The sequence below is a fragment of the Crocodylus siamensis genome, chromosome 1 (genome assembly GCF_052110815.1).
Source record: "Crocodylus siamensis isolate JL-2025a chromosome 1, ASM5211081v1, whole genome shotgun sequence".
NCBI lineage: Eukaryota > Metazoa > Chordata > Crocodylia > Crocodylidae > Crocodylus > Crocodylus siamensis.
The window spans coordinates 3507407-3530752 of NC_143395.1; the positions used below are offsets into that span (position 1 = coordinate 3507407).

A 23346-nucleotide genomic window follows, 5' to 3' on the forward strand; every position below is an offset into this window, starting at 1 on the left:
TCAAAGCAGGACCAGCCCCACCTATATCATCCCAGCCAAAGCTTTGTGGAGCCGGATCTTAAAAGCTTCCAAGGATGGAGACTCCACCACCTCTCTCGGTAGCCTGTTCTAGTGCTTTACTAGTGCTCTGGATAAGGCCTTGACTGAGAAGTTTGAGAACCACTGCTCTATCGAGTAACGTACCATGTTAGAAATAGGAGCTTCACTTTTAAGTTAGAAGGACCTTGACTGTTTCACACCAAGACTAAAGCGCACACTGTGCACAGCAAAGCAGGAGCAGCAGCTAAGGAGGCCCAGGCAACTGCATGGACTTTCCACTTCAGGAGCTGCTTCTTGCCTGGAGCTTTTTACATATGTGCCAGGCTGCTGCTTTTGCATGAAGGCTAGACACTGTTGTTCTAGTCCAGGCAACTGCTAGGCCAGTTCATGTGAGCTTTCATTTATTCATCAGGGCTTATGTCTGCATTCAGTCAGTCTTTTGGTCTTAGTCTGGTTTGGATAACTATGTGCCTTCTCTAGTTCAACCACAGTGAAAATAGCTTCTTGCTCAGGGGACTTTTTGCAGTTTCTCTCACAGCCCTGCTAAACTTTACATAGAGCCAGTCATGGAATTCCCACCCTCAAATGTACAACCCACAGAGTGATAATAGCTCGAGGTTTCTGGCTTTTGTAGAATGATTTTCACTTCCTTCTCAGGGTAAGGAGAAGGGGATCTGTCATTTAGAGATGGAAAAAAAAGAACTTCCCCATCAGAAAGTTCTTCTCCTTGTCCTGGCCTCCGGTAAGAACTGATTCATCAGGCGCTGAATGTAGCCTTGGTCCAAAAGCAGCCATCAAACTGGTCAAGGGTCTTAGCCAGCAGGCCTCTGCCTTGGACTTTTGTATGGCTGCAGTTTGAATTCTAGCTCACCTCCAGTACAGACCCCAGTGAGTGAGTGCTTTATGCCGTGAACTGTATTTAATACTTGATTTCTGGAAATCTGTTGGCTGCCATGTCTGATCCTTCTTCAGTAGTTTTGGCGTGGCCAGTTCTGTCAGAGAACTCAGAAAGGGATGCCTCGCCCCTCCTGGGCCAACTCATTTGGGTCTCAGCACTCAGCAGGTTCTTTCACGTATGCCGGCTTTCAGGAGTCATGGGACTGAGACACTGAGAGTGCCCAGGTATGGGGAGGGTTCTGGTAGATGCTGCGTGCATCATTTCCCTGGCTTGTGGGTTGATCAGGGCACGTAGGTTACTGCTGAACATGCAAGCAGCACTAGAAACGCTAAGCAACTGCATTAACATGATACGATTCAGTCTTTCAGCATTAGGTGGATCTTGGATCGCTGGTCTTGTCTTCAGTGCTCTGAGATGGGGACAAGAGTTGATCCTGTTCTTTGTGTTACTGGCATATGTAGAAGTGTAACCAGCTTCCTTTCGTGTAAACCTGTCTAACACTGAGGAATAAGTTTCTGCCCCAGAGGGTTCCCCTTGGGGTGAATTGGAGAAGACTGCATTGGTGGGTCATTGTGCTGCTCTCTACAGAGGTCGATAACACAGTATGATTAGAAGCTACGCCCCTCAGTTTGACCACACTGGCTTTCCTTCTTGGGATGTTTGTGCAGGAAAAATATCTCTGATTTGCAGATGGGGTAATGGTGATGAAATCATTCTGTTCCTGTCTGAGTTATCTTTCTAAAACACCCTCTGGAGACATACAGAATATGTTGGATAGTTTGAACTTGAATCTAGAATTTCCCATTTGCTGACCTCTCTCCTTCAGGATCTACAAACTGTTGTTGCCTGTCTCCACAGACTAGTGACTGGCGACTGAGCTACGTCAATAAGGAGTTCTCTGTCTGCCCCTCTTACCCACCCATCGTCACCGTCCCGAAATCCATCGATGACGAAGCCCTTCGGAAAGTTGCAACGTTTCGTCATGGTGGTCGCTTCCCAGTCCTCAGCTATTACCATAAGAAGAATGGGATGGTAAGTGAAACTTGAGGGGTTTGCAGGTTGGATTAAGCAGAAGTTTAAAGATCCTGTCCTGTTTAATGAAAAAGAGCCGGTGCTATAGGCTTTTAATACAGCTGTTAAGGTGTTAGCTCGCCATCATCTTCCACCTTATTTTGAGATCACCATTGAAATCATAGAAAAGTATTTTTGGAAGGGACCTTCAGACTTCATCTAATTCAGCCCCCTGCGTGATGCTGGAGCATTTCTATTGAAACCATCCTGTACAAATCCATAGTCTAACTTCTTAGCAAAACTACACAGTCAGCTCTGGCACGACCAAAAGACATAGCACCCTAACTTGCCACAGGTAAAGTTGGAGGGGAGGAAAAGGAGATCAATGTCTTGCTGCTGTCAGAGTTGTTAAATACTTAAGCTCCAAAGAAGAGGGCCACACACCTCCACTAGGGGAAGACAAAGCCCCACAAAGTCTCTATGAATTTCACCATGGGGTAAAACTCCTTCCTGACCCCAAATATGGTGATCAGTGTGATCCTGAGCAGGCGGTGGGCAAGACCTTCTGGTCAGGAGTTTCCCAGCAGAAGCATTGGCATGCCCCAGTCAAAATCTCCAGCTTTGTCTGCAGTCAACACCCAGTGAAAAATCCCCCCCACCTCATTCTTCCCTCCCCCAATGTATGTAGCAGCAGGAAGGGACAAAAAATCCTTCCTGGCCTCGTGGCAGTCAGCAAAGCTCAGAAGCGTGAGAAATAGCCACAGTAGAACATAGGCATAGCTACTCCTAGATCATTATTGACCAATGCTTTTCCAACCTTTTTTTGAACACCTGTAGCGATGGAGATTTCCTCCTGCCCTGAGCAGTCTGTGCCACTGCTTCACTGTCTAAGTGTTATCCAGTCTAATCCTACTTTGCAGCCACTTCAAGCCATTGGTCTGCATCCTCCTTTCTGCAGCAAGAAAGAAAAGTCATTTTCCTTCTTTGTGGCAGCCCTTCAGATATTTGAAGATTGTTGTCATGTCCCCTCTTCAGCACCTTTCCCACAAGCTGAACATACCTAGCTCCTTCAGTCTCTCCTTGTATGACTTGCCTTCCAAGCCCTTTATCACTTTTGTTATCTGCCTCTGGACCCTCTCTAACTTCTTCACATCTTTTTTAAAACGTGGAGACCGAAACTGCGCACATCACTCTAGATGAGGCCTGAACATTGCTAAGCAGAGGGGCACTGTCACCTCTTGTGTCTACTTCTATTAATGCAGGAGTGTGAAACGTGAAGTCCACAGGCTGGATCCAACCCAAGGGGCTTAGATTGACCCTGTTTGCTGGATGTGGAACCGGACTTATGCATGGCCTGGACCCGGGGGAATGCATGCTCAGGGGCAACCAACATGGGTTCATCAGTGGCAGGTCTTGTCAGACCAACCTGGTGGCCTTTTACGATCAGGTCACCAAATCATTAGACGCAGGGGTTGCTGTGGATGTAGTCTTTCTGGACTTCCGGAAGGCTTTCGACACTGTCTCTCACCCTGTCCTCATCAAAAAGCTGGGAGACTGTGGTGTCGATGCCCACACGGTCAAATGGGTCGCCAACTGGTTGGAGGGCCGCACCCAGAGGGTGGTAGTGGATGGGTTCTTCTCGACCTGGAAGGACGTGGGCAGTGGGGTTCCGCAGGGCTCGGTCCTCGGGCCCGCACTGTTCAACATCTTCATCAGTGACTTGGATGAGGGGGTAGAAAGCACCCTGTTCAAGTTTGCTGATGACACTAAGATGTGGGGGGATGTGGGTGCACTAGAAGGGTGCAATAGGCTACAAGCTGACCTTGACAGATTGCAACGGTGGGCGGATGAGAATAGGATGGGGTTTAACACTGATAAGTGCAAGGTGTTGCACATGGGGAGGAAGAACCGGCACCACACTTACAGGTTGGGGAACTCCCCTCTTGCCAGCACGGAGACGGAAAAGGATCTTGGAGTCGTCATTGACTCCACGATGAACATGGGCCGGCAGTGTGGGGAGGCAGTCAAGAAGGCCAACCGCACCCTGTCGTGCATCCACAGATGCATCTCGAGCAGGTCCAGGGAGGTGATCCTCCCCCTCTATGCGGCACTGGTCAGGCCGCAGCTGGAGTACTGCGTCCAGTTCTGGGCGCCACACTTCAAGAGGGACGTGGACGATATGGAAAGAGTTCAGAGGAGGGCCACTCGTATGATCAAGGGTCAGCAGGGCAGGCCTTATGAGGAGAGGCTACGGGACCTGAACCTGTTTAGCCTCCACAAGAGAAGGTTAAGGGGGGACCTTGTGGCCTGCTACAAACTGGTCAGGGGGGATCAGCAGGTATTGGGGGAGTCCCTGTTCCCCCGTGCGCTGCCAGGAGTGACCAGGAATAACGGTCACAAGCTGGCGGAGGGTAAGTTTAGATTAGATATTAGGAGGCGCTACTTCACAGTCAGGGCGGCTAGGGCCTGGAACCGGCTTCCAGGGGAAGTGGTGCAGGCTCCTAGCCTGGGGATTTTTAAAAGGAAGTTAGATGAGCACCTTGCCGGGGTCATCTGACCCCGGTGCTCTTTCCTGCCAAGGCAGGGGGTCGGACTAGATGATCTACCTAGGTCCCTTCCGACTCTAGCAACTATGAAACTGTTGCATGCAGCCCAGGGGGTCGGGTCAGGGTGCATGCTGTGTGCAGCATTGTGCTCTGTTCTGGGTGCTATGTGCAGCCTACATTCTGGATCCTCTGTCCTGTGTGTAGCACCCAGGGCTCTGGGTTTAACCCGCACACCACATCCAGCGCAAGCCCTGATGTGGGGCCAGAGTATGCTGCATGTGGCATTGGGGCTGGACTGGCCACAGGTGCTAGCTCTGATGCATGGTCCCAAACTGACTCTCAAGCCGTCCCAGTGCCCCTTATCTGGATAAGTTTGACACCTCTGTATTAATGTATCCCCAAAGCACAGTCACTTTGTGCTGGTACATCACACTGCAGATTCATATCAAGTTTGTGATCCACCAAGACTCCCAGATCCTTTTCCATTGGGCTGCCACCCACTTAGTATTTTTTTTTTAATTCTTCCCAAGGTATAATGCCTTGCATTTGCCATTTAGGTAGTAATTTGTTTAAATCAGGGGAGGCTAGGTGAAGCTCTGGGTACTGGCAAAGGAAGCCTACACTAGGCTGGCAACTGAGAAGTGATTAATTGGATATTACTCGCTGGCTGCAGGCACTGGTTTATCCTTTGGAAATGGTCCATCTCGCTCACGACTGAGGCACTCGCAGAACACTGCTTCTCTTGTACCTGTTCTCTGAAGGAGCAGAGCGGTCTCTGCCACAAGCTTGTCCCAAATCCTAAATCCTCTCCCTCATGTGCACTTTTCCATGTTTAAACTGTCAAAATCTACTGGATGTTGGCAACTGAACCAGCCACTAACTGCCTGTTGTTAAGGAATGTTTCCTGTAGGCAGTGTTTCATGTGAGTCCTTATTGGTTGTTTCCCTGTATCCACTGCTAAAGCATCCTTTATGAGCACTGCTGGAGCCATGCGTTGGATCAGATGAACTGATAGCTTGGTCTGACGTAGCACTTTGCCCACATTTGAAATCCATCAGCAATCTCAAGGGTGGCAATAAGTAGCTTACACTGTTCACTTTCTGTTTGGTGCGTCCATGTTTTTGTCTGCTTGAAAATGGATTAGAGATTGCTGTTAATCCTTGGAATATACATGCTTGAAAAAAAAAAATAGAAGTGTATAAGCATTCAAGGCAGAGTCTTTGAACTTTTGACTTATGTCTTCCATCACATATGGCTAAACCTTGCCCAAATCTAGTGACATTGGATGCTCTCATTGGGCACGCAAAGCTGCATCTTTCATGTATTGCTCAGACTAGCTACATACAGTAGGATTATGATCTGTAAACTCCTATCTTCAATGAAGGCCTTAAATCAACACCAGGAGGGAGCTGTGATTTATTAGTCTAATCACTGAAGAACATGATGAATGACTTTATAACACACAGTGAACTAAAATGTGTTTTAAAGGTAGCATTGGGTATAGATTTAACTACTGATTCAGATTAAGCAGGGATTTGGAGTTAGAGGATGCAAAGATGGAGATTTGTGACTAAAGAAAAGGCGAGAGGGAGGCCTAATATGAGGATGTTTGTTATAAAGCAACCTCCGGGTTGCCTTTAGAAACAAACTAGAAAGAATTTAACCTAATGGTGAAGCAAAAGGGCAGTAGTAGGATGGACAGGAGTCAGAACTACTAATCATAGGCAAGGGAGAAAAGTAGTATTTTCAGTTGTAGTTGGAAGATAGCTAGAGCAATGGGAAAGCTTTTTCCAGATGCCAGGCTCTTTGGATCAGCATGTTTGTCCCTTGTGCCTCCAGATTGTGGGGTGGAACTTGAAGGCAAATGCTGGAAGAGGAGGTGGAAGCGGGAAATGCACTGGAGAGGGGACATCTGAGCTTGGCTGATCCAGATTCATGGAAACGTAGTATAAGACCGTGGTGCGCGGTGCAGTTTTGAAGCGTATCCATTTGAAGTTCAGGGGACATAGGTAACTTCATTGCCATGATGTCAATTATAAAGGAAAGCAGCATCCTCATTATTAGGAATGTGTAGAATTAGCTGAGCAAAGCAGTGGTGGACTAGAGCAATTCTCCACTGGTGAACTAGATGGCTGTCCCCCTTTCCCACATCCAGTTCTCCCATTTCTGTCCTAGGTGATGATGCGGAGTAGCCAGCCTCTCACAGGCACAAATGGGCGCCGGTGTAAGGAAGATGAAAAACTTATTAATGCCACACTGCGGGCAGGGAAGCGTGGGTACATTATCGATACCCGTTCACTGAATGTGGCTCAGCAGGCCAGAGCCAAAGGAGGAGGCTTTGAACAGGAAGTGCACTACCCCCAGTGGAGGCGAATTCACAAATCCATTGAGAGGTGAGTGAAATAAGAGTGGTGTCAGGGAACCACATGGCTATGCTTGGGCTGCCTCAGTTCTTGGACTAGTGTTACTAGCAATGCAGATCGTTTAGTACACAAGCATGGTGTGTCTACATGTGTTGAAGCTTACCTGGCTTGCAGCATCACGGATTAATCAGCTGCTGTAAGTAACACTAGTAGTCTTCAGTTCTAAATGAATTTCTGTATAAGCCCCTGTTCCTTCTTCAGCATGCCTCGTGTCAGGAGTGCATGAATGGTAGGTCAGGGTATAAGAATGGCAGCTGGTACAGGAACTACTTACAGCAGCTTCAGTACATCTCCCTGCTGCTGTGCACTAGGAGAGCTCTGCTTCTTGTGACCACAGCCCACTGTCTCTCCTGCACAATGCAGAGGGGTTGGGAATTTCCCTTGGGAATCTTCCCAATGGCATTTTGCACTAACAGTCCCATTAAAGTAGCTACACTGAAGCAGTCCCTTTTGTCCACTGTAGAATTGACTGAATGGATCAATTTGCTGTGCATTGCAATCATGTCCTTGCAGCTCTTCTGATTAATTTAGCATATAAAAAATCTACACTGATCCAAGCTCTGGTGTATTCTCACACTCTATGTTCCTCTCTAAGCAAAATTAAAAGGCTTTAAAGTTTATTGGCTCTAGTTGTTTGGAATGGAATCTATTAGATCAGATTTAGAACATGCCCTTTCTTTTCCACACTGCTCTCCACCTCTGCTCACCTCACCAGACACACAGATGCTCTTGCTAAATGTTAGGCCATGTGATATTTAAGTGTGGGATGTCAGTAACCCTATCTGCAAAAGTGCCTTAACATAACAGCAGGGAAGAGTGGCACGGAAATGCCTTCCATTTAGCCCCAACCATGCTGAATCCTGTGGTTTCCTAAAGCTTTCGTTTTCAGAGTCTTACAGCTCTTATTTGCAAAGTATATTTAATGCATTCTAATGAGATTTATCTTCATACAAGCATTAACCCAGTTCTAACTTGAGAAGTGACTGTTAAAAAGCATGTGGGGTTTTGCACTTATTTTCACCATTTCCAGATCACCGCATCCATATTTTTTTATTGCTATTACTGCAAACTCTTCTGAGAGTTTGAAAGTCAAGCCAGGTCCTTTTGTGATTTATACAGCGTCTGTAAAAAAACAAAACAAAAAAACAAAACAAAAACAAACAAACAAAAAAAAGATGCTGCTTTTGAAGCTTGGTTAGGACCTCTGATGCACATGGCAGACAACAGTTTAGCTCTTTAGATGTATTGATTCTGTTTTACCTGTAGTAAAAACTTGAGTTGGTCAAGTCAGTGGATATTAAAGACCACTCACAGGAAGTGCTGTTTTAACAGGCATGTTTCAGGGTGGAAAATCCCATTTTTAAGAGGACTAGATCCAGTTTAGGCATTCCTGTTCACACATCATGCTTTGACTAGGAGTTCTCTGTGACAGCAGATCTGCCATCATGTTGAGCACTTTAGCATTAGCATTTAGTATCTGCATTTAATTGGCCATCTTGCACATTTGAGAGCAAGCAGGAAGCATGCAAGTAGTTACAATAATATTGTTTTAAAGACTGACAGCCTTTGCTCTTTCCAAAGATATAACATCCTGCAGGAAAGTCTCATCAAACTTGTGGAAGCTTGTAATGACCAGTCGCACAACATGGATCGCTGGCTCAGCAAACTGGAGGCCTCCAACTGGCTGACTCACATCAAGGAGATACTGACTGCAGCTTGTCTGGCTGCTCAATGCATTGACAGGTAAATGATGTCTCAAAGCCTGGTGATTCTCAGTCACTGGCTGCACCGCTGCTTGTTAAATGCCTTTATTCCTTTTGAGGCAGCTGTAGTGGTTCACTGCTGTCCTACTTGCATGTTTCTGTTGGCACAAGAAACCATTTTATCATCACTCTTAAGGAGCACTTCCCCAGTAGGCCAGATCTCACTCTTACTTGTATGAGCCTGAGCAAATCATCATGACTTACATGGGTCACCTAGTCAAGATTTGGTCTGTACATGTAGTGTTTTGTCCAGCTTCATTACTTGTTTCATCTCAGGGAAATGGTTACCTCTGGTGTGACAGCATGGTACTACATGGCTAGGCTTGAACCTCTGCAGACTTAAGACTTGCCTTTCTACTGAGCTTGCCTCCAGTGCCCAGTGTAAGTTTAAGTGTCTAGAACAGTAGGGCTTTCCTTGCTTCCTTTGGGAATCTGTCCTGTGGCTTGGTATATCTCTGTCCATGGGAGCTAAGTACGTGGGGGCCACGAGCTGATCACCTTCACCATCCGCCGTAAAGCTGGCAAGTCAGTCAGCAGCACAGAAGTCCTTGACTTCAGAAAAGCCGACTTTGACAAGCTCAAGAGGCTTGTCGGTCAGGCCCTCAGGGACCATGACCCCAGGGAGATGGGAGTTCAAGAAGAGTGGTTGCTTCTCAAGGAAGCGATCCTCAATGCACAAGCTAAATCTGTTCCAACACGGAGGAAAGGCAGCAAGAAGGCACAGCAGCCCTCCTGGCTCTCCAGGGACCTAGTGGACCTGCGGCTAAAAAGGAAAGCCTACAAAGGATGGAGGACAGGATTCACCTCCAAGGAGGATTATTCTGCACTGGTCCAGTCCTGCAGGGAGCAAACGAGGAAAGCCAAGGCTGCAACTGAACTCCAACTAGCTTCAAGCATCAAGGACAACAAAAAGTCCTTTTTCAGATATGTGGGGAGCCGGAGGAAAAGCAAGGGCAACGTTGGACCCCTGCTAAACCAGATGGGGCAACTGACAACTGACGCCCAGGAAAAAGCCAACCTATTAAATAGGTACTTTGCATCAGTCTTTCATCAGTCCCATGGGACGCCCATGCCTGCTATGGGACAGGGAGATCCAGGTGATGGGGATCCCTTACCCTCCATAAATGCTGACCTCATGAAGGAACACCTTGAGAAGCTGGATACCTTCAAGTCAGCTGGCCCTGACAATCTGCACCCCAGGTACTCAAGGAGCTGGCGAGCGTCATAGCCCAGCCCCTGGCACACATCTTTGAAAACTCCTGGTGCTCTGGTGTATTGCCCGAAGACTGAAAGAAGGCCAATGTGGTGCCGATCTTCAAGAAAGGGAGGAGAGTGGATCCAGCTAACTACAGGCCCATTAGCCTGACTTCTATCCTGGGGAAGATCTTAGAAAAGTTTATTAAGGAGGCCATCCTTGAGGGACTGGCCCAGGCTAACATCCTAAGGGATAGCCAGCGTGGGTTTGTTGCGGGTAGGTCTTGTTTGACCAATCTCATTTCCTTCTATGACCAGGTGACCTATCACCTGGACAAAGGAGAAGAGATTGATGTCATATATCTTGACTTCAAAAAAGCTTTTGATCTGGTATCCCATGATCACCTCTTGGCCAAACTGCCCAGTTGTGGCCTTGGCTCCACCACGATCCGCTGGCTGGGAAACTGGCTCCGTGGTCGGACCCAGGGGGTTGTAATTGATGGCAGTCACTCATCGTGGTGCCCTGTGACCAGTGGGGTCCCTCAAGGCTCTGTCCTGGGACCCATCCTGTTCAACATCTTCATTAATGATGTGGACATTGGAGTCAGGAGTGGACTGGCCAAGTTCGCCAACGACACCAAACTTTGGGGCAAAGCATCCACACCAGAAGACAGGCAGGTGATCCAGGCTGACCTGGACAAGCTCAGCAAATGGGCAGACGAGAACCTGATGCTTCTCGAGCAAATCCCGGGATGTCATTCTCCCCTTGTATTCAGCCTTGATGAGGCCGCAGCTGGAGTACTGCGTCCAGTTCTGGGCTCCACAATTCAAAAAGGATGTGGAGAAGCTTGAGGGAGTCCAGAGGAGAGCCACGTGCATGATCAGAGGTCAGGAAAACAGATCTTACGATGACAGGCTGAGAGACATGGGACTCTTTAGCCGGGAAAAGCGCAGGCTCAGGGGTGATCTGATGGCCACCTATAAGTTTATCAGGGGTGACCACCAGGATCTGGGGGAACGTTTGTTCACCAGAGCGCCCCAAGGGATGACTAGGTCGAACGGTCACAAACTCCTGCAAGACCGTTTCAGGCCGGACATAAAGAAGAATTTCTTTACTGTCTGAGCCCCCAAGGTCTGGAGCAGTCTGCCAGCAGAGGTGGTTCAAGCACCTACACTGAACACCTTCAAGAATAAATTGGATGCTATTTTGCTGGGATCCTATGACCCCAGCTGACTTCCTGCCCTTTGGGCAGGGGGCTGGACTTGATGATCTCCCGAGGTCCCTTCCAGCCCTGATGTCTATGAAATCTATGAAATGTTCTTAACAGCCACTAAGGGAGCTCTCGGGGAGATGTGTGGGAAGCCCGTTTGAGAAGCTAGTGATTACTGTGGAATGGACAGGGGCGTTTTCATTGTATGATCTCCACAGCAAGGGTGGTGGAAGTTGTATTGTGTAGAGGTGCGCTGATGCATCAGTCCCATATCAGATCAGCACTGATGTAAGGAAAATTGCCAGTATCAACAATCAGCGTTTTTTGGGCTGATGTAGCTGATTAAATGCCCTGTGCATGTGCTCAGCTGCCACATAGCATGCACGTAGCCAGGACCACAGCCCAGCAGGGTGGAGAGCAGCCAGGTCTGGCTGGGAAGTCTGTTGTGAGGGAATGGGCATGGGCAGATTGAGATTCCCCTGCTGTGAGGGAGAGAGTGGGGCTGGGTCAGGTGCTGCACAGCCAGGGCTGGCAGGGGATGAAGCTGCGAGTGGCTTGTCTGGGAGGCATGGGGAGGGGGTGGCTGCCACCACTGCACACATCCTGGGAGGGCATGGGGGGGTACGTGCCCCCGATACGCATGTGGGGCGAGTGTGGGCAGCTGCTGCAGGCTGAAGCTGGGGTGGTGCCAAGCTGTTCCCAGAGGGGGTGGGCTGGCCTGCACTTAGGGTGGGCAGCGGTGGCACTGGGAGGGGGGCTACAGCAAATTTTGGGGTCACTGCAGCCCCACCCCTTGTAATCTTCCTTCCAGCGCTACCACTGCCTGCCTCGAGCGCAGCTGGGCCCAGCACCCCTGCCGGGAAGAGCCCAGTGCAGCCCCTCCCAGCCCACCATTGCCCCACATGCAGATCAGGGGCACCCCCCCATGCCTTCCTGGGATGCACACAGTGGTGGGAGCTGCCCCTTCCCCACACCCCTGGGACCAGCGGCTCACGGCTCCGTCCCGTACTCTCTCCGGCCATGCAGCCCCTGCCCCAGTCCTACTCACCATGGGGGGCTCAATCTGTCCCCTTCCACATCCCTTCCCTCCCCCCTTGCCCATTGCCCCACAACAGACTTACCAGCTGGACACCCTCTCCAAACTGCCTGGCTGCATATCGGAATTGGATTGATATCAGCCGGTATGGCTTGCTAAAAATTGGCCATTGGTATCAGTCCAAAAAATCTCTTGTTGGTGCACTCCTAGTGTTGTGTATTGTCTTGTTGCCCTGTAGGAAGAAAAGTGCCAGATTAGGTTAACATTGTTTTCACATCATTCTGTGTGCACTCCGCAATTAGCCTCTCCATTTGAAGTGGAGCAGAAATGTTACTGCAGTGCAGGGGTGGGCAAAATGCAGCCTGCAGGCTGGATGCAGCCTGACAGGCCTTTCTATCCGGCCTGCAGGGTCCCTAGAAAACTTAGAAAATTAATATTTACCTGCCCCTGGCTGCCTGTCATGCAGCCCTCGATGGCTTGCCAAAACTCTAAGTGGCCCTCCACCCAAAATAATTGCCCGGCCCTGCTGCAGTGGCTTTTGGGTTGAAACTTAAATGCCACTTTTTTTTTTTTCCTGTTTGCTTTACATCAGGGTTCATTTGATCCTAGATGTAATCTCACTTCCTTTCGGGTGTGCTGTGCTAGGTACAGCCAAAAGCATAACTATGTACGTAGGTTACATTTTTATGCTCTCTGCTTTAAAACAAGCAGTAGCTGTAGCTGCAAAGTCACTGGCACTCATTTGAAGGATCATTTTTATTTCCAGATAATTTGTAACTCAGTTTGCCTTTGCATTGGAACAAGTAAAGCCTGTGATTATCTTTTACTCCAGCTAAAAGAAGTTTGGGACAAGTAAGTGTTTTCATCAAGACATGCAGAGGAGAAGAACTCATTGTTAAAGTAACTTCCCAGAACTTTGAATGTGAGACTTGAGGCTGTTGAAGGGCACTTACCAGAACCGAAATAGAGAACAAAGTTGGGGAAAGGAAATTGGCTGTTCTGAAAAGTGCATTTGGAGGTTGGGGAAGGAGCAGTACACGGAATCTGAGCCATGGGCCAAGACTTATTTTGCTTGTTTCTCTGTCCTTCCCTAAGCACTTCATGTCATTCTTTTGATCCATCTCTGCTGATAATGGTATTATGAATCATGCTCCGTTCTTGGTCAGAGCTAAGCAATTTGGCCAGGAGAATGTTTTTATGCCTTCATAAACTGAGCCAGCTCTAACTGGCTGTCCCCGTCTGATGCACAGCTCCTCTTTGGGGCATCTGGATGTCCAGTACAGTCTGGAGTGTTAAGTGTCTGTAGACCAGGTGCATTCAGTGTGTGTGGTATCTGTAGAGCCCCCGTAGACCTGATTCTTATTTGACCCTCGGTGTGGGAAGGTTCAGAGTGCTACTTCATCCTAGTAAAATTCTTGATGACCTGGCTGAGCTGCTTTAATTCCTGTTTTGTTTTCTGTTGGACTGGAGGTAAGTACTTAGTGGTATAAATCCAGCAAAGTGGGTCCTGAATTGATGGGTTATCTTCTGTGTGCCTGACAAATTCTGGATTTCCTGAGCATGTGCGTAAAAGACTTAATATAGTGGGATGATTTGGGACTGGAAAAGGTATAATATATAACATATAAAAACATAATGTATTTATTTATTCATGTTCAATACTACTTTTTTTTTTACCCCTTTGCCTGGGGAAAAAATTGAGTGGGAAAGCAGCAATGGGCCGAGAGCTGGAAAGCTACTCACCGTTGTCTCTGCATGCAGCAGTGGGGCTGGCGATGTGCTTTGAGGCACTACTGTCTGTATTTGGCATCTGTAAAATTTTTGCCCTGTTTTATTTTCTCCCAGGGAAGGAGCATCTGTGTTGGTTCATGGGACTGAAGGAACCGATTCGACGCTGCAGGTAACTTCACTGGCCCAGATCATTTTGGATCCCAGGTGCAGGACCATCCATGGGTTTGAGTCTCTTGTTGAGCGGGAGTGGCTTCAGGTAAGAGATGCAGTCTAAGTGACAGCAAGGAAAGTGTATGTGTGTGCATGAAACAAAAAGGCATGGCAGTGGGGCTGGGAGCTATGAAGAAACACCTGGATGTGTACTGTGGTAGATTTTAAAGAGCCACAATTGTGTTGAGTCTCACTGTCCCAGGTCCTGTGCAACCAAGAGCAACACCATTATTAACACTGTCTTGCTTCTAAGGGCACTGGCTGTAGCAGTCTGCCAGTTCAGCTGGCCTTTCCCACCTGCTTTGCATGTGATTTTTCTTTTTTTTTTTTTTCCTTCTCAGTAGCATCAACACAAGACTTCCCCTTCTGCTATGTTGAGGACGTTGCTCTAGTCGGAAATGTGATGACATGTTCTGCTGTGCATAGTTCATTGCAGCCTGTTTTTTTCAACCTGGCATTTCTTTTTTTGTGCAAACAGCAGTTTTGTCCTCAGCCAAATTCCCTGCAGCATGTATTCTGTAGTCTCATAGTACGGGATACTTTTCAGTAGCATAGGAGTCATATAAGTAGTATGTCAGATTTGGGCTACCAGGAGCTTGAAGCTGGATTGCCGCTGTAAAGCTGAGCAGAGTGTGACATGGTCTTGCGGACAGAACGCGTTGTGCAGAAATACCTTGGTTCTGCATCCTGACACTATTGCTTTTCTGATAGGATGTTCTTCTCATCCTTGCTCACAGGCAGGTCACCCATTCCAGCAGCGCTGCGCGCAGTCAGCCTACTCCAACAGCAAGCAGAAATGGGAGGCCCCTGTATTCCTACTCTTCTTGGACTGTGTGTGGCAGATCCTCCGGCAGTTCCCCTGCTCTTTCGAGTTCAGCGAGCACTTTCTCATCATGCTTTTTGAACATGCCTATGCCTCACAGTTTGGGACATACCTGGGCAACAATGAAAATGAAAGGTTAGTTGGGATGGTTATTTGACACTCCTCAGTGTCAGGCCACATCCATCCCAGGGAAATGTTCCAGCAGCCTGAAGGAGGGATGGGCTTGGCCTTGTTTCTTCTTAATGCTGTGGAACCTTTTGAAATCATCTAGGATATTTCAGTCATCTTCACGTAAGACAGGTTCCTTCATTTTATTTTAAGTGTTTATCTGAGCTCAATTGCTGCACTATTTAAACTCCCAACAGAGTAATGTGTTTAGCCTTCCAGCACCTCTTGTGAAGTAGGGAAGTGATCTCATCCTCACTTTCCAGTGGGAAACAGAAGCACAGAGAGACATAGTGAGGAAATCTGTGGCAGCGCTGCCCTCAGTTCCCTGCTGTATCACATCTTAGGCTGGTACTGAACTAAATCATCCTTTCCTGCCTGCATCCCCCCCCACCTCCCCGAACCATCTTGGAACATCTCCATCAGTAGCTTTAACATATAGCCTCTTGCAGGGGAACTATTCCAAAACCTTTTACACAAGTAAGTAATGACAGAGGCCACATAAAAAGAGAGCCACAGGGGAAAGGTTCTGTTGTGTTCATGTGAAAGATGAGGTGAAGGCTGCTATGCAGGACAGAAGCTGCAAAAGAGGCTTGCACTGAAACGGTTGAGATTGTCCTCTGGGTTTCATCCAGGCCTTTAAGATGATCTAGTTATTTTAGCTGGCTGGAGATTAGGGTCTAGAGCAGGGGTGGGCAGTTATTTGGGCCTGGCCTAGGGGCACATAAGGAGTTTTGATGAGTTGTTGCAGGCCAGGTCAGTACGTTTTCCCCCTGTTCTCTTCCTTTCTCCTGCAATTGTTCAAAAAACAACTTGTCAGAACTCCCTATGTGGGATGGGGCTGTGGGTGGGCGTTGAGCCATGTTTCAGAGCAGGATGGGTAGGAAAAGCTGGGACCACAGGGCAGGGGTCGCAGGACAGCGTGTGGGGGCATGGGTGCGTGTGTGGTGGGGTGGGAGCTGCCTGGGCACTAGGTATTGGGAGTGGGGGGAAGAAGAGGGCAGGGGTTTGGCAGAGTTCACCCAGGCAATGTGGTCTGTAGATGCCCCCACAGCACTCCACATAGGGCTGAGCCCTGCCTGAGGCAGCCCATGCCCACTGCCCTGGCTCCAGCCAGTGTGCACAGCTTACTGGTGGGGCTGCTTCCAGTGTGGCTGTAGCCACCCTAGTGCTGCTCAGTTCCCCTTGCCTCGAGTGGCAGCTCCTGCTGCGCTACTCCGGGCTGGGAGGAAACTTCAGCCAGGTGGTACCTGCTCCAGCACGTAGGGCCCCGGCTTCAGCTTCCAGCTGCCCTTCATCCACTCCCCCAACCCAGCACAGGCAGCCAAGTGAGTTAGAAAGCAGCTGGGAGCTTCAGCTGAGCAGCTTCTGCCCCAGCACATGGAGCTGCCCAGCTGAAGCTTCCTCCTGGCCTGGAGCAGCAAAGCAGGAGGAGCAGCTGCTGGAGGCAAGGAGAGCCAAGCAGGACCTGGGTCTCTGCAGTCTCACTAGGACAAGCCCTGCCAGAAGCTGTGTGCAGGCTGGGGATGGTGGGCAGGAGCGCAGCACTGATTGCCTTGGACAGGGTTTGGCCCCATGCAAAGTGCTGCAGGGGCAGCTGCAAACCAAACCCAGTCAATTGGCTGGTGCCCCCTGTGGCCCAGATCCAATCAATTGGTCAGCCAGTTCTGGCTCATGGGCTGTATTTTCCCACAGTGGGGAGCAGAAGAAACAGCAAGTCTTTAAGTGAACGAAAGATGCAGAGGATTTTAATCCATGTGTATTTACCTGCTTCTGTCCATGAGTCTGCTGCTGAGAAATGAGTCTGCTTCAGGTCAAGTAGATGGGCAGAGTAGATGACTGAGTAGGCTTCTGAATGCCTGCCCTAGTGCGGGTCTTGGGCACTCTGCCCTGGGATGCTGGGGGAAGAAGTTGGGACCCTGCAAAGCCACCCTCTACAGTTGCCAAGCCTGGATACATGCAGTGCAGCACTGAGTGGAGGAGGTTTGGACATGGTCTAATTGTCCTTACTGGAAATCTTTATGCTTGCCTTGAAGAGGGTTTACAGTGCGTTTTGCAGGGTTTCCAGGCTGGTATTCTGGAAAACAGAATCCTATTTAGAGCAAAATAAAGCACATCCTGAACTGCGCTAAAAAGCCTAATGAGAAGAGCACTGAAATCTTCCCTAAAACCATCTCCTGTCGGATGGTGTCCACATTCACGCCTATGCAGTAGCATAGGAAACACCTGAAGTCCAGTTAAAATGGGTTTCAGCTTTCTGGACTGTTTAAAGCAGTTGTGTGGATTGTAACCCTGCGCAAAGGGCATGGTTCACTTTGCTGGTAGCTATTTAGCCATGGCCAACCAAGCAAGAGGTGCTGAGGTGTGATATAAGGATGGCCGCCTTGTATGTCTCTCCAGAGTGGCTGTGACCCGAGACAGGGTCACACTCTGTTTCTGTTGTTTGATCCAGTGCCTGTTTAATGAGAGCAAACTCTGAAAGTTCTTACTTGTGGAGCTGCCTTAGTTGGACAGTGTGTGCTTTGCTTTCCATCACAAGAGAGAACCCGTAAAACGGGTGTCAAAGATGTGGCCTGCGGGCCAGATCTGGTCCTCAGAGCCTTATTATCCAGCTCCTGGTGCTGTCTGTGGGACTTGGAGTCGACCCACAGGCAGCATGTGTCGGGGGGTGGGCAGGAAAACTCCCATGCGGTACCTGCTCCGGTTCATGTCCTGGAGCAGTAGAACTGTCACTGTGCAGCACAGCTCTGGAGCAGCCAAAGCAGGACCCCTCCACATGTGTCATCTGCTCCAGCCACTCCTGGATGCATGCTGGATCCAGCATGTAGGGCCAGTCTGTGGATTTGATCCAGGCTGTGGGTGAGCCCCGCACCACTCATCCAACCTTCAGAGCCAGATGAGTTTGACATCCCTGCTATGTAACATGTCTCTTATTTACTAGTGGTAATAATGGCACTTCCATTTCCCCTAGGAATTGCACTATGATCCTGTGTCTAGATTCCTTCCCACCACGCATATCTCTTTTGGTAGTAAAATGCAAATCCAATCCCTTTCAAAAATCAAAACTGGTTGCTAGGCCAGTTCAGGGAGGTGTGCTTTTCAGAAGTGGAAGGTGACCACTTTCCCCCTCTGCCTGTGTAAGACCTCTGTCATCTGCTGTTTGTAATGGTAGGAAATTATCTGTGAAGAATGGACCACATTGGTCTACAAATATGAAGTGGCAATGCCACATCTGTCACAGGCAATCAGTCAGAGTCCCCTTAGTTTTTGGCTTGAGTGGCTTGTGAAAGTTGTGGGTTAACGGATGTGATGTTTCAGCACTATGAATAGGAAAGGTAACCAACCAGATGGTTTTGCCTGTGCCAGGTGTAAGCTGAAGCTGCCGCAGAAAACCATGTCTCTGTGGTCCTGGGTGAATCGGCCTCCAGAACTGAGCCGATTTAAGAATCCTCTCTTTGAGGCCAACAGTCTTGTCATCTGGCCTTCTGTCGCACCACAGAGCCTGCAGCTCTGGGAAGGTAAGCCGGGATTACTGTCGTCTGTAGTGGGTAGTTTCAGGTTGCAAACAAAACCTCCCAATTTGTTCTTTCTTAATGCCTTTTCTCTGTGCCCACCATTTCACCTCTAAGCGCACATCTTAGCTTTACTGAAGAGCTAAATTACTGTAGCTTCACTTTTCATCCTTTCTGGGAAGGTGCATGAGCATTGGTCTGTCTGATTCATCTACATGGAAGGAAGTGTTCAGTTAGATCTCTGATCACTCACTTAATTTTACAAAGGAGAAAGTGGTGCCTGTGGGCAAAAATAACTCAAGCTATATCTGCCCTGTGATGACATTAGCTGTTACTATGGAGGAAAGAGATCTAGGTGTCACTGGACAGTTCGCTAAAAATATCAGCTCAATGCTCAGTTGCCATTAAAAAGGCAAACAATTTTAGGAATTATTAAAGGAAATTGTAAACAAAACAAAGTATCATTATTCCCCTCTTATAAATCTGTGGTGCATCCACACCTTGCACACCATGCCCAGTTGTAGTCCCCACACCTCCAAAAGCATATAGAAGAACTAGAGAAGGTCCAGAGAAGGGCAGCAAGGATGACTAGTGGTATGGAGGGGCTTCCATACGAGGAGAGACTAAAATGGCACGGCCTGTTTGCTTTAGAGAAGACACTTGAGGGGGAACATAGGGGTTTACAAAATACCCAGAGGTGATGAGAAAGTAAAGAGGTATTTATTTACCATCTCTCACAATACTAGAGCTACAGGTCACAATGAAACTAGTAGGAAGTAAGTTTAAAATTAACAAAAGGAATTTATTTTTCACATGGCGTGTAATTGAAATGTGGAACTCATTGCCACCAGATGCTGTGGAAGCTGACAGTTTAAGCAGATTAAAAAGGGATTGGGCAAATTCTTGGAGGAAAGGGGCATCAGTAGCTATTGAGCTTGGGGAAATTATGGGGGACAATCCCTGAATCAGTCTAGACCCTATATACTGGTGGCTACAAGTGGGCGAGGAACAGGGAAACCCCCTTGGTCATACCTAGTTCACCTTCCCTTTCAGCAACCACCCTCTGCCACTGTGTGGCACAGGAGACTGGGCAAGATGGACCTATGGTCTGATGCAGTGCATGGCAGTTCTTTTATGTTCTTACATCCTGTAGCTTAATGTCATCCTTTTTTTGTGGTTGAAACTGAGCATTGGTCTGTCTGATCAACCCACATAGAAAGGAAGGTCTTGGCTTGCATCTCTCTGATCACCCACCTTTTTGAAAAAGGTGAAAGAGTCAGTCCCTTGCCTGGTTCTATCAAAACATTGCTTACGGCAGTGATTCTCAACCGTTTACCTACTGGGACCCATTTGCAAAGGTTCATGGCCTGTCCCGACCCACACCCTTCGGCTTTGCTGGTCCCCAACCCGCTGTCCCCTCCTCCCACCCGTGCTGGAGTCCCTCACTCCTGACCCCGCAGCCCCCTGCCTCCTCCCCCCCAACCCTGCCGGAGGGACCCACAGCTGTCCCTGTCCTGCTTGGGCTGGAGCATGGTGGCTCTGGCTCATGCAGGCGCTAGTGGAGCAAGTCCAGCCCTGGCACAAGGAAGAGGGAGGTATGTAGCAGCCCCAACCCTGGGCTGGGGCTCCTGCACTGTGCCCAGTAGCCCGATCATGGCCCCTTCCACCTCCTGAACATCATCTCCCAGCCGCTCCACCCCTGCAAGCACCCGACTTGGCCTTGAACTTCTCACTGGCCATTCTGCCCTGCCACAGTCTCGGAGCTTTCCCGGGATCAGCGTTTCTCAACTGGTGGCTTGCGACCCTCTGAAATCTTCTTGCAACCCACTTTTGGGTCACAACCCCCGGGTTGAGAAACACTGGCTTAGGGGAAATGTTTAAGATTCCTTCTGTAAACATGTGACGCTGCGTTCCTAGAGATCTGTGTAACTATTAAGTAGTAGGTTACTCCAGGTAATGTGAGTCCATTCTGACCTCCTCGTCTCTTTGGGGCTGTAGGTGTCTTTCTCCGTTGGAACAGGTCCTCCAAGTTTCTGGATGAAGCCTACGAAGAAATGATCAACATCATTGAGTACAACAGGGAACTTCAGGCCAAAGTCAATGCCCTGAGGCGGCAATTAGCAGAACTGGAAACGGATGACGGGATGCAGGAGAGCCCTTGATCTTGCAAGGCTTTGGACGGCAGGTCTTTATTTTCACCTCCCCCTAACACTAAAGACTAAACACGGAATGTGCATGCAGAGCCTCCAGTGCAATGACCTTCAACCCTCCAGTGCTGAAACCCTCCCTTCACACCATATACAGCCTGCCACGTGGACAGCAGGCTTCGTGTTGTGTTGTTTACAGAAGATGTACGTGGTTCGGCATGGCATCTGCTCCTGGCAGCTTTTCTGCCTCTAATAAATTGTGTACAGTTTCAGCATAAGCTGCAGCTCTTACCTCCCTCACACCTTTTGTGCAGGTGACCAATATGGGCTGAGAGATGGTTATTTCAGGTTTAATTTGGGGACCCCCTTTGGTTTTGTTAGACCCCAAACACTCCATTGGCCAGAATATTGGCTCCTTTCCCACTCTGAAAATAAAGTGTTTTGTCTAAAAACACCTTTTTCCATAGCAGGTGTGCTCACTCAGCAGTGCTCACTTAATTTAGTTTTAATGCAAGGGTGCCATGTGTTCCTGCTATCTGGAAAGAAAGCGAGGAACGGGAAATGGTATAAGCTGCCTATTGCCTTCGCCAATTATACGTACATAGCGTTTGCGTTAGGAGTTAACACGGAGAAGGGGGTTGCTTGAATATAGATCCAGGGATAGAAGTTTGTATGCAGTACAGTAAGCATTTTTCCTGCCAATCTCTCTGCCTGGACTTCTAGTTGGATGGTCTGTCTGGACAACTGTCTGTGAAGGGGTAACTATTTCATATCCCACCTGGAAGACCAAAAGGTCGGCTTCATTTGTTGATTGTAGTGGTACCCCAGAGCTGCACTGCCGTTCTTGGATGTTTGGATTGCACTGACCTTCTTTGAGGTTTGAACTAATACATTGTGTTGCCAAGGTACAAAATCATTTTGGTAACTAACTTTTAAAGAGCACCTCAGCAAAACAGTTTGGTTTCCTCTCTCGTGCTCCCGCTTATGCCTTTTGCATACTTTGGCAACAAGACAAGAAGCAGAACCTGGAGTTGAAGGTGATCTAGCACGTATTAGAAACCTGTTAGTGATTTAAAAATTTGTTCAGACTATAGCAATGTTAATGGTTGTGTATTTTTTTCATGGCTGCTAAAAGGGCTTGTAGGCTTTGCAGGTGTCACTTTTCCTACATTAATGCTACTTTTTGGATTCCTGCAGCTCCCCCTGCTTTTCCTCCACATTTTTCCTTTTCCAAAACAGCATCCATGACCAAACATTTAATATTAGATTTACCTAGACAGTTGTTCCACTGGTAACTTGGGTAGTTTTTAAAATGGCTGAGACAAAGGTATAGGAGGCTTCAGTGAAATAAAACAGGAAGCTGGAATTCTTTGTAGAAAAGCTCCTCAACGTTGGCCTCTCTTCCTTTTTGAATTCATTGCAAACAGAATTAAGACAGCAGAGGTCGCTTGAAAATCCTGTTCTGATGGTTTCAACTGTGTTGAACTTGCCGAGCCACAATATTTTGTTTTCCTCTTGGAATGAAGCTGCCTTTAACTAAAAAGTCACTTTCACGATATTAACACTAACTTTAAATGTAGCCTGATGCAAAAAAACCAAACCCTTTCAAATAGTAAATATGTTCTTAAAATTGTACCCAATAGTCAAGAAATGTTTAGAGTTATTTGACAGTGCCTCTTAATTATTACCTTATAGCTTGTAAAAATTAGTCCCTTTTCTGTCTGGAATATTTTTGTTTTGGACTGATCTAAATTTAGTCCCAACTGTTCCTATTGCAAAATGTAACTTGGGCATTTAGGGCAATTGGTGTTTTTTGTTTTTCTGTATTGTTTTTAATCTGTGCTTGTCTTTATCTTTATCTTTCAGGATGCCTGTTTTTAATTGAATTGGGTAGTTTCTGTTTTTTAGAAGGGGATAGAATTTGGGCATAATCTGTAGTATCTCACTACTTAAAGTGAGGGCGGAAATGCCTTTGATACTCAAACTTGGGGCATGCAAGGACAAGGTTTTCCAGAATGACTAGTCATCCTGGGCACCCAACTTGACACGTGCAAATGGCCTGATGGTTTGTGAGTGCTGAGCATTGCCCTCCAAGTTGACCCCTCCCCCAGCTCACACACTCCAAACAGCTAGTTACTCTATGTTCACAGGGGCGTTGTCTACACCTGCCCAGCTGCAGGCCTTTGGTCTTATAAACCAGTGTTTCAGAACTCTGTTACTATGGATATGAGTGAAATGTGTAATTACCAGCCAGATTGGAATGATTCAGAAGCAAATTATTTTTTTTTCTCCCTGGACCAGACATAAAACACACTTTTAAAGGCTGTGTAATTTCCTAATGTAGTAATTATACACTGAGCTAAATAATACGCAGCAGCACAGCAATTTCTTCTCTAATTGCCTAGCTGTTCCGCCTTCTCATGCAAACTACGTGCATCTGAAAAAAAATTGGGTAACCAGCTGTGACGCCTAGCAAAAGATCCAACCATTTTCACACTGCATTTGCATTTAACCCCAAACCTGTGCTGCTGAATTGATTCAACCCTTGGGTGCCACTGGGTGTCTGCCCTAACTTAGCATGCATTTGCTACCAAAGTCTTAATGTTGTTAAAGCACTAGAGTGGTTTCTAACTCTGC

At 47.9% G+C, this 23346-nt stretch overlaps 1 protein-coding gene across 1 annotated transcript in view; it reads left to right on the forward strand.

Moving 5' to 3' along the window:
* MTMR9 (myotubularin related protein 9) overlaps positions 1-23346 on the forward strand; it is a 40990-nt gene that overhangs the window by 16313 nt on the left and 1331 nt on the right. The window contains exons 4-10 of the mRNA XM_090027628.1: positions 1796-1969; positions 6670-6887; positions 8499-8660; positions 13967-14108; positions 14800-15020; positions 18417-18568; positions 20561-20747. Coding sequence (XP_089883754.1) covers positions 1796-1969; positions 6670-6887; positions 8499-8660; positions 13967-14108; positions 14800-15020; positions 18417-18568; positions 20561-20724 — 1233 coding nt within the window. The 3' untranslated portion in view covers positions 20725-20747. The remainder of the gene's footprint in view (positions 1-1795; positions 1970-6669; positions 6888-8498; positions 8661-13966; positions 14109-14799; positions 15021-18416; positions 18569-20560; positions 20748-23346) is intronic.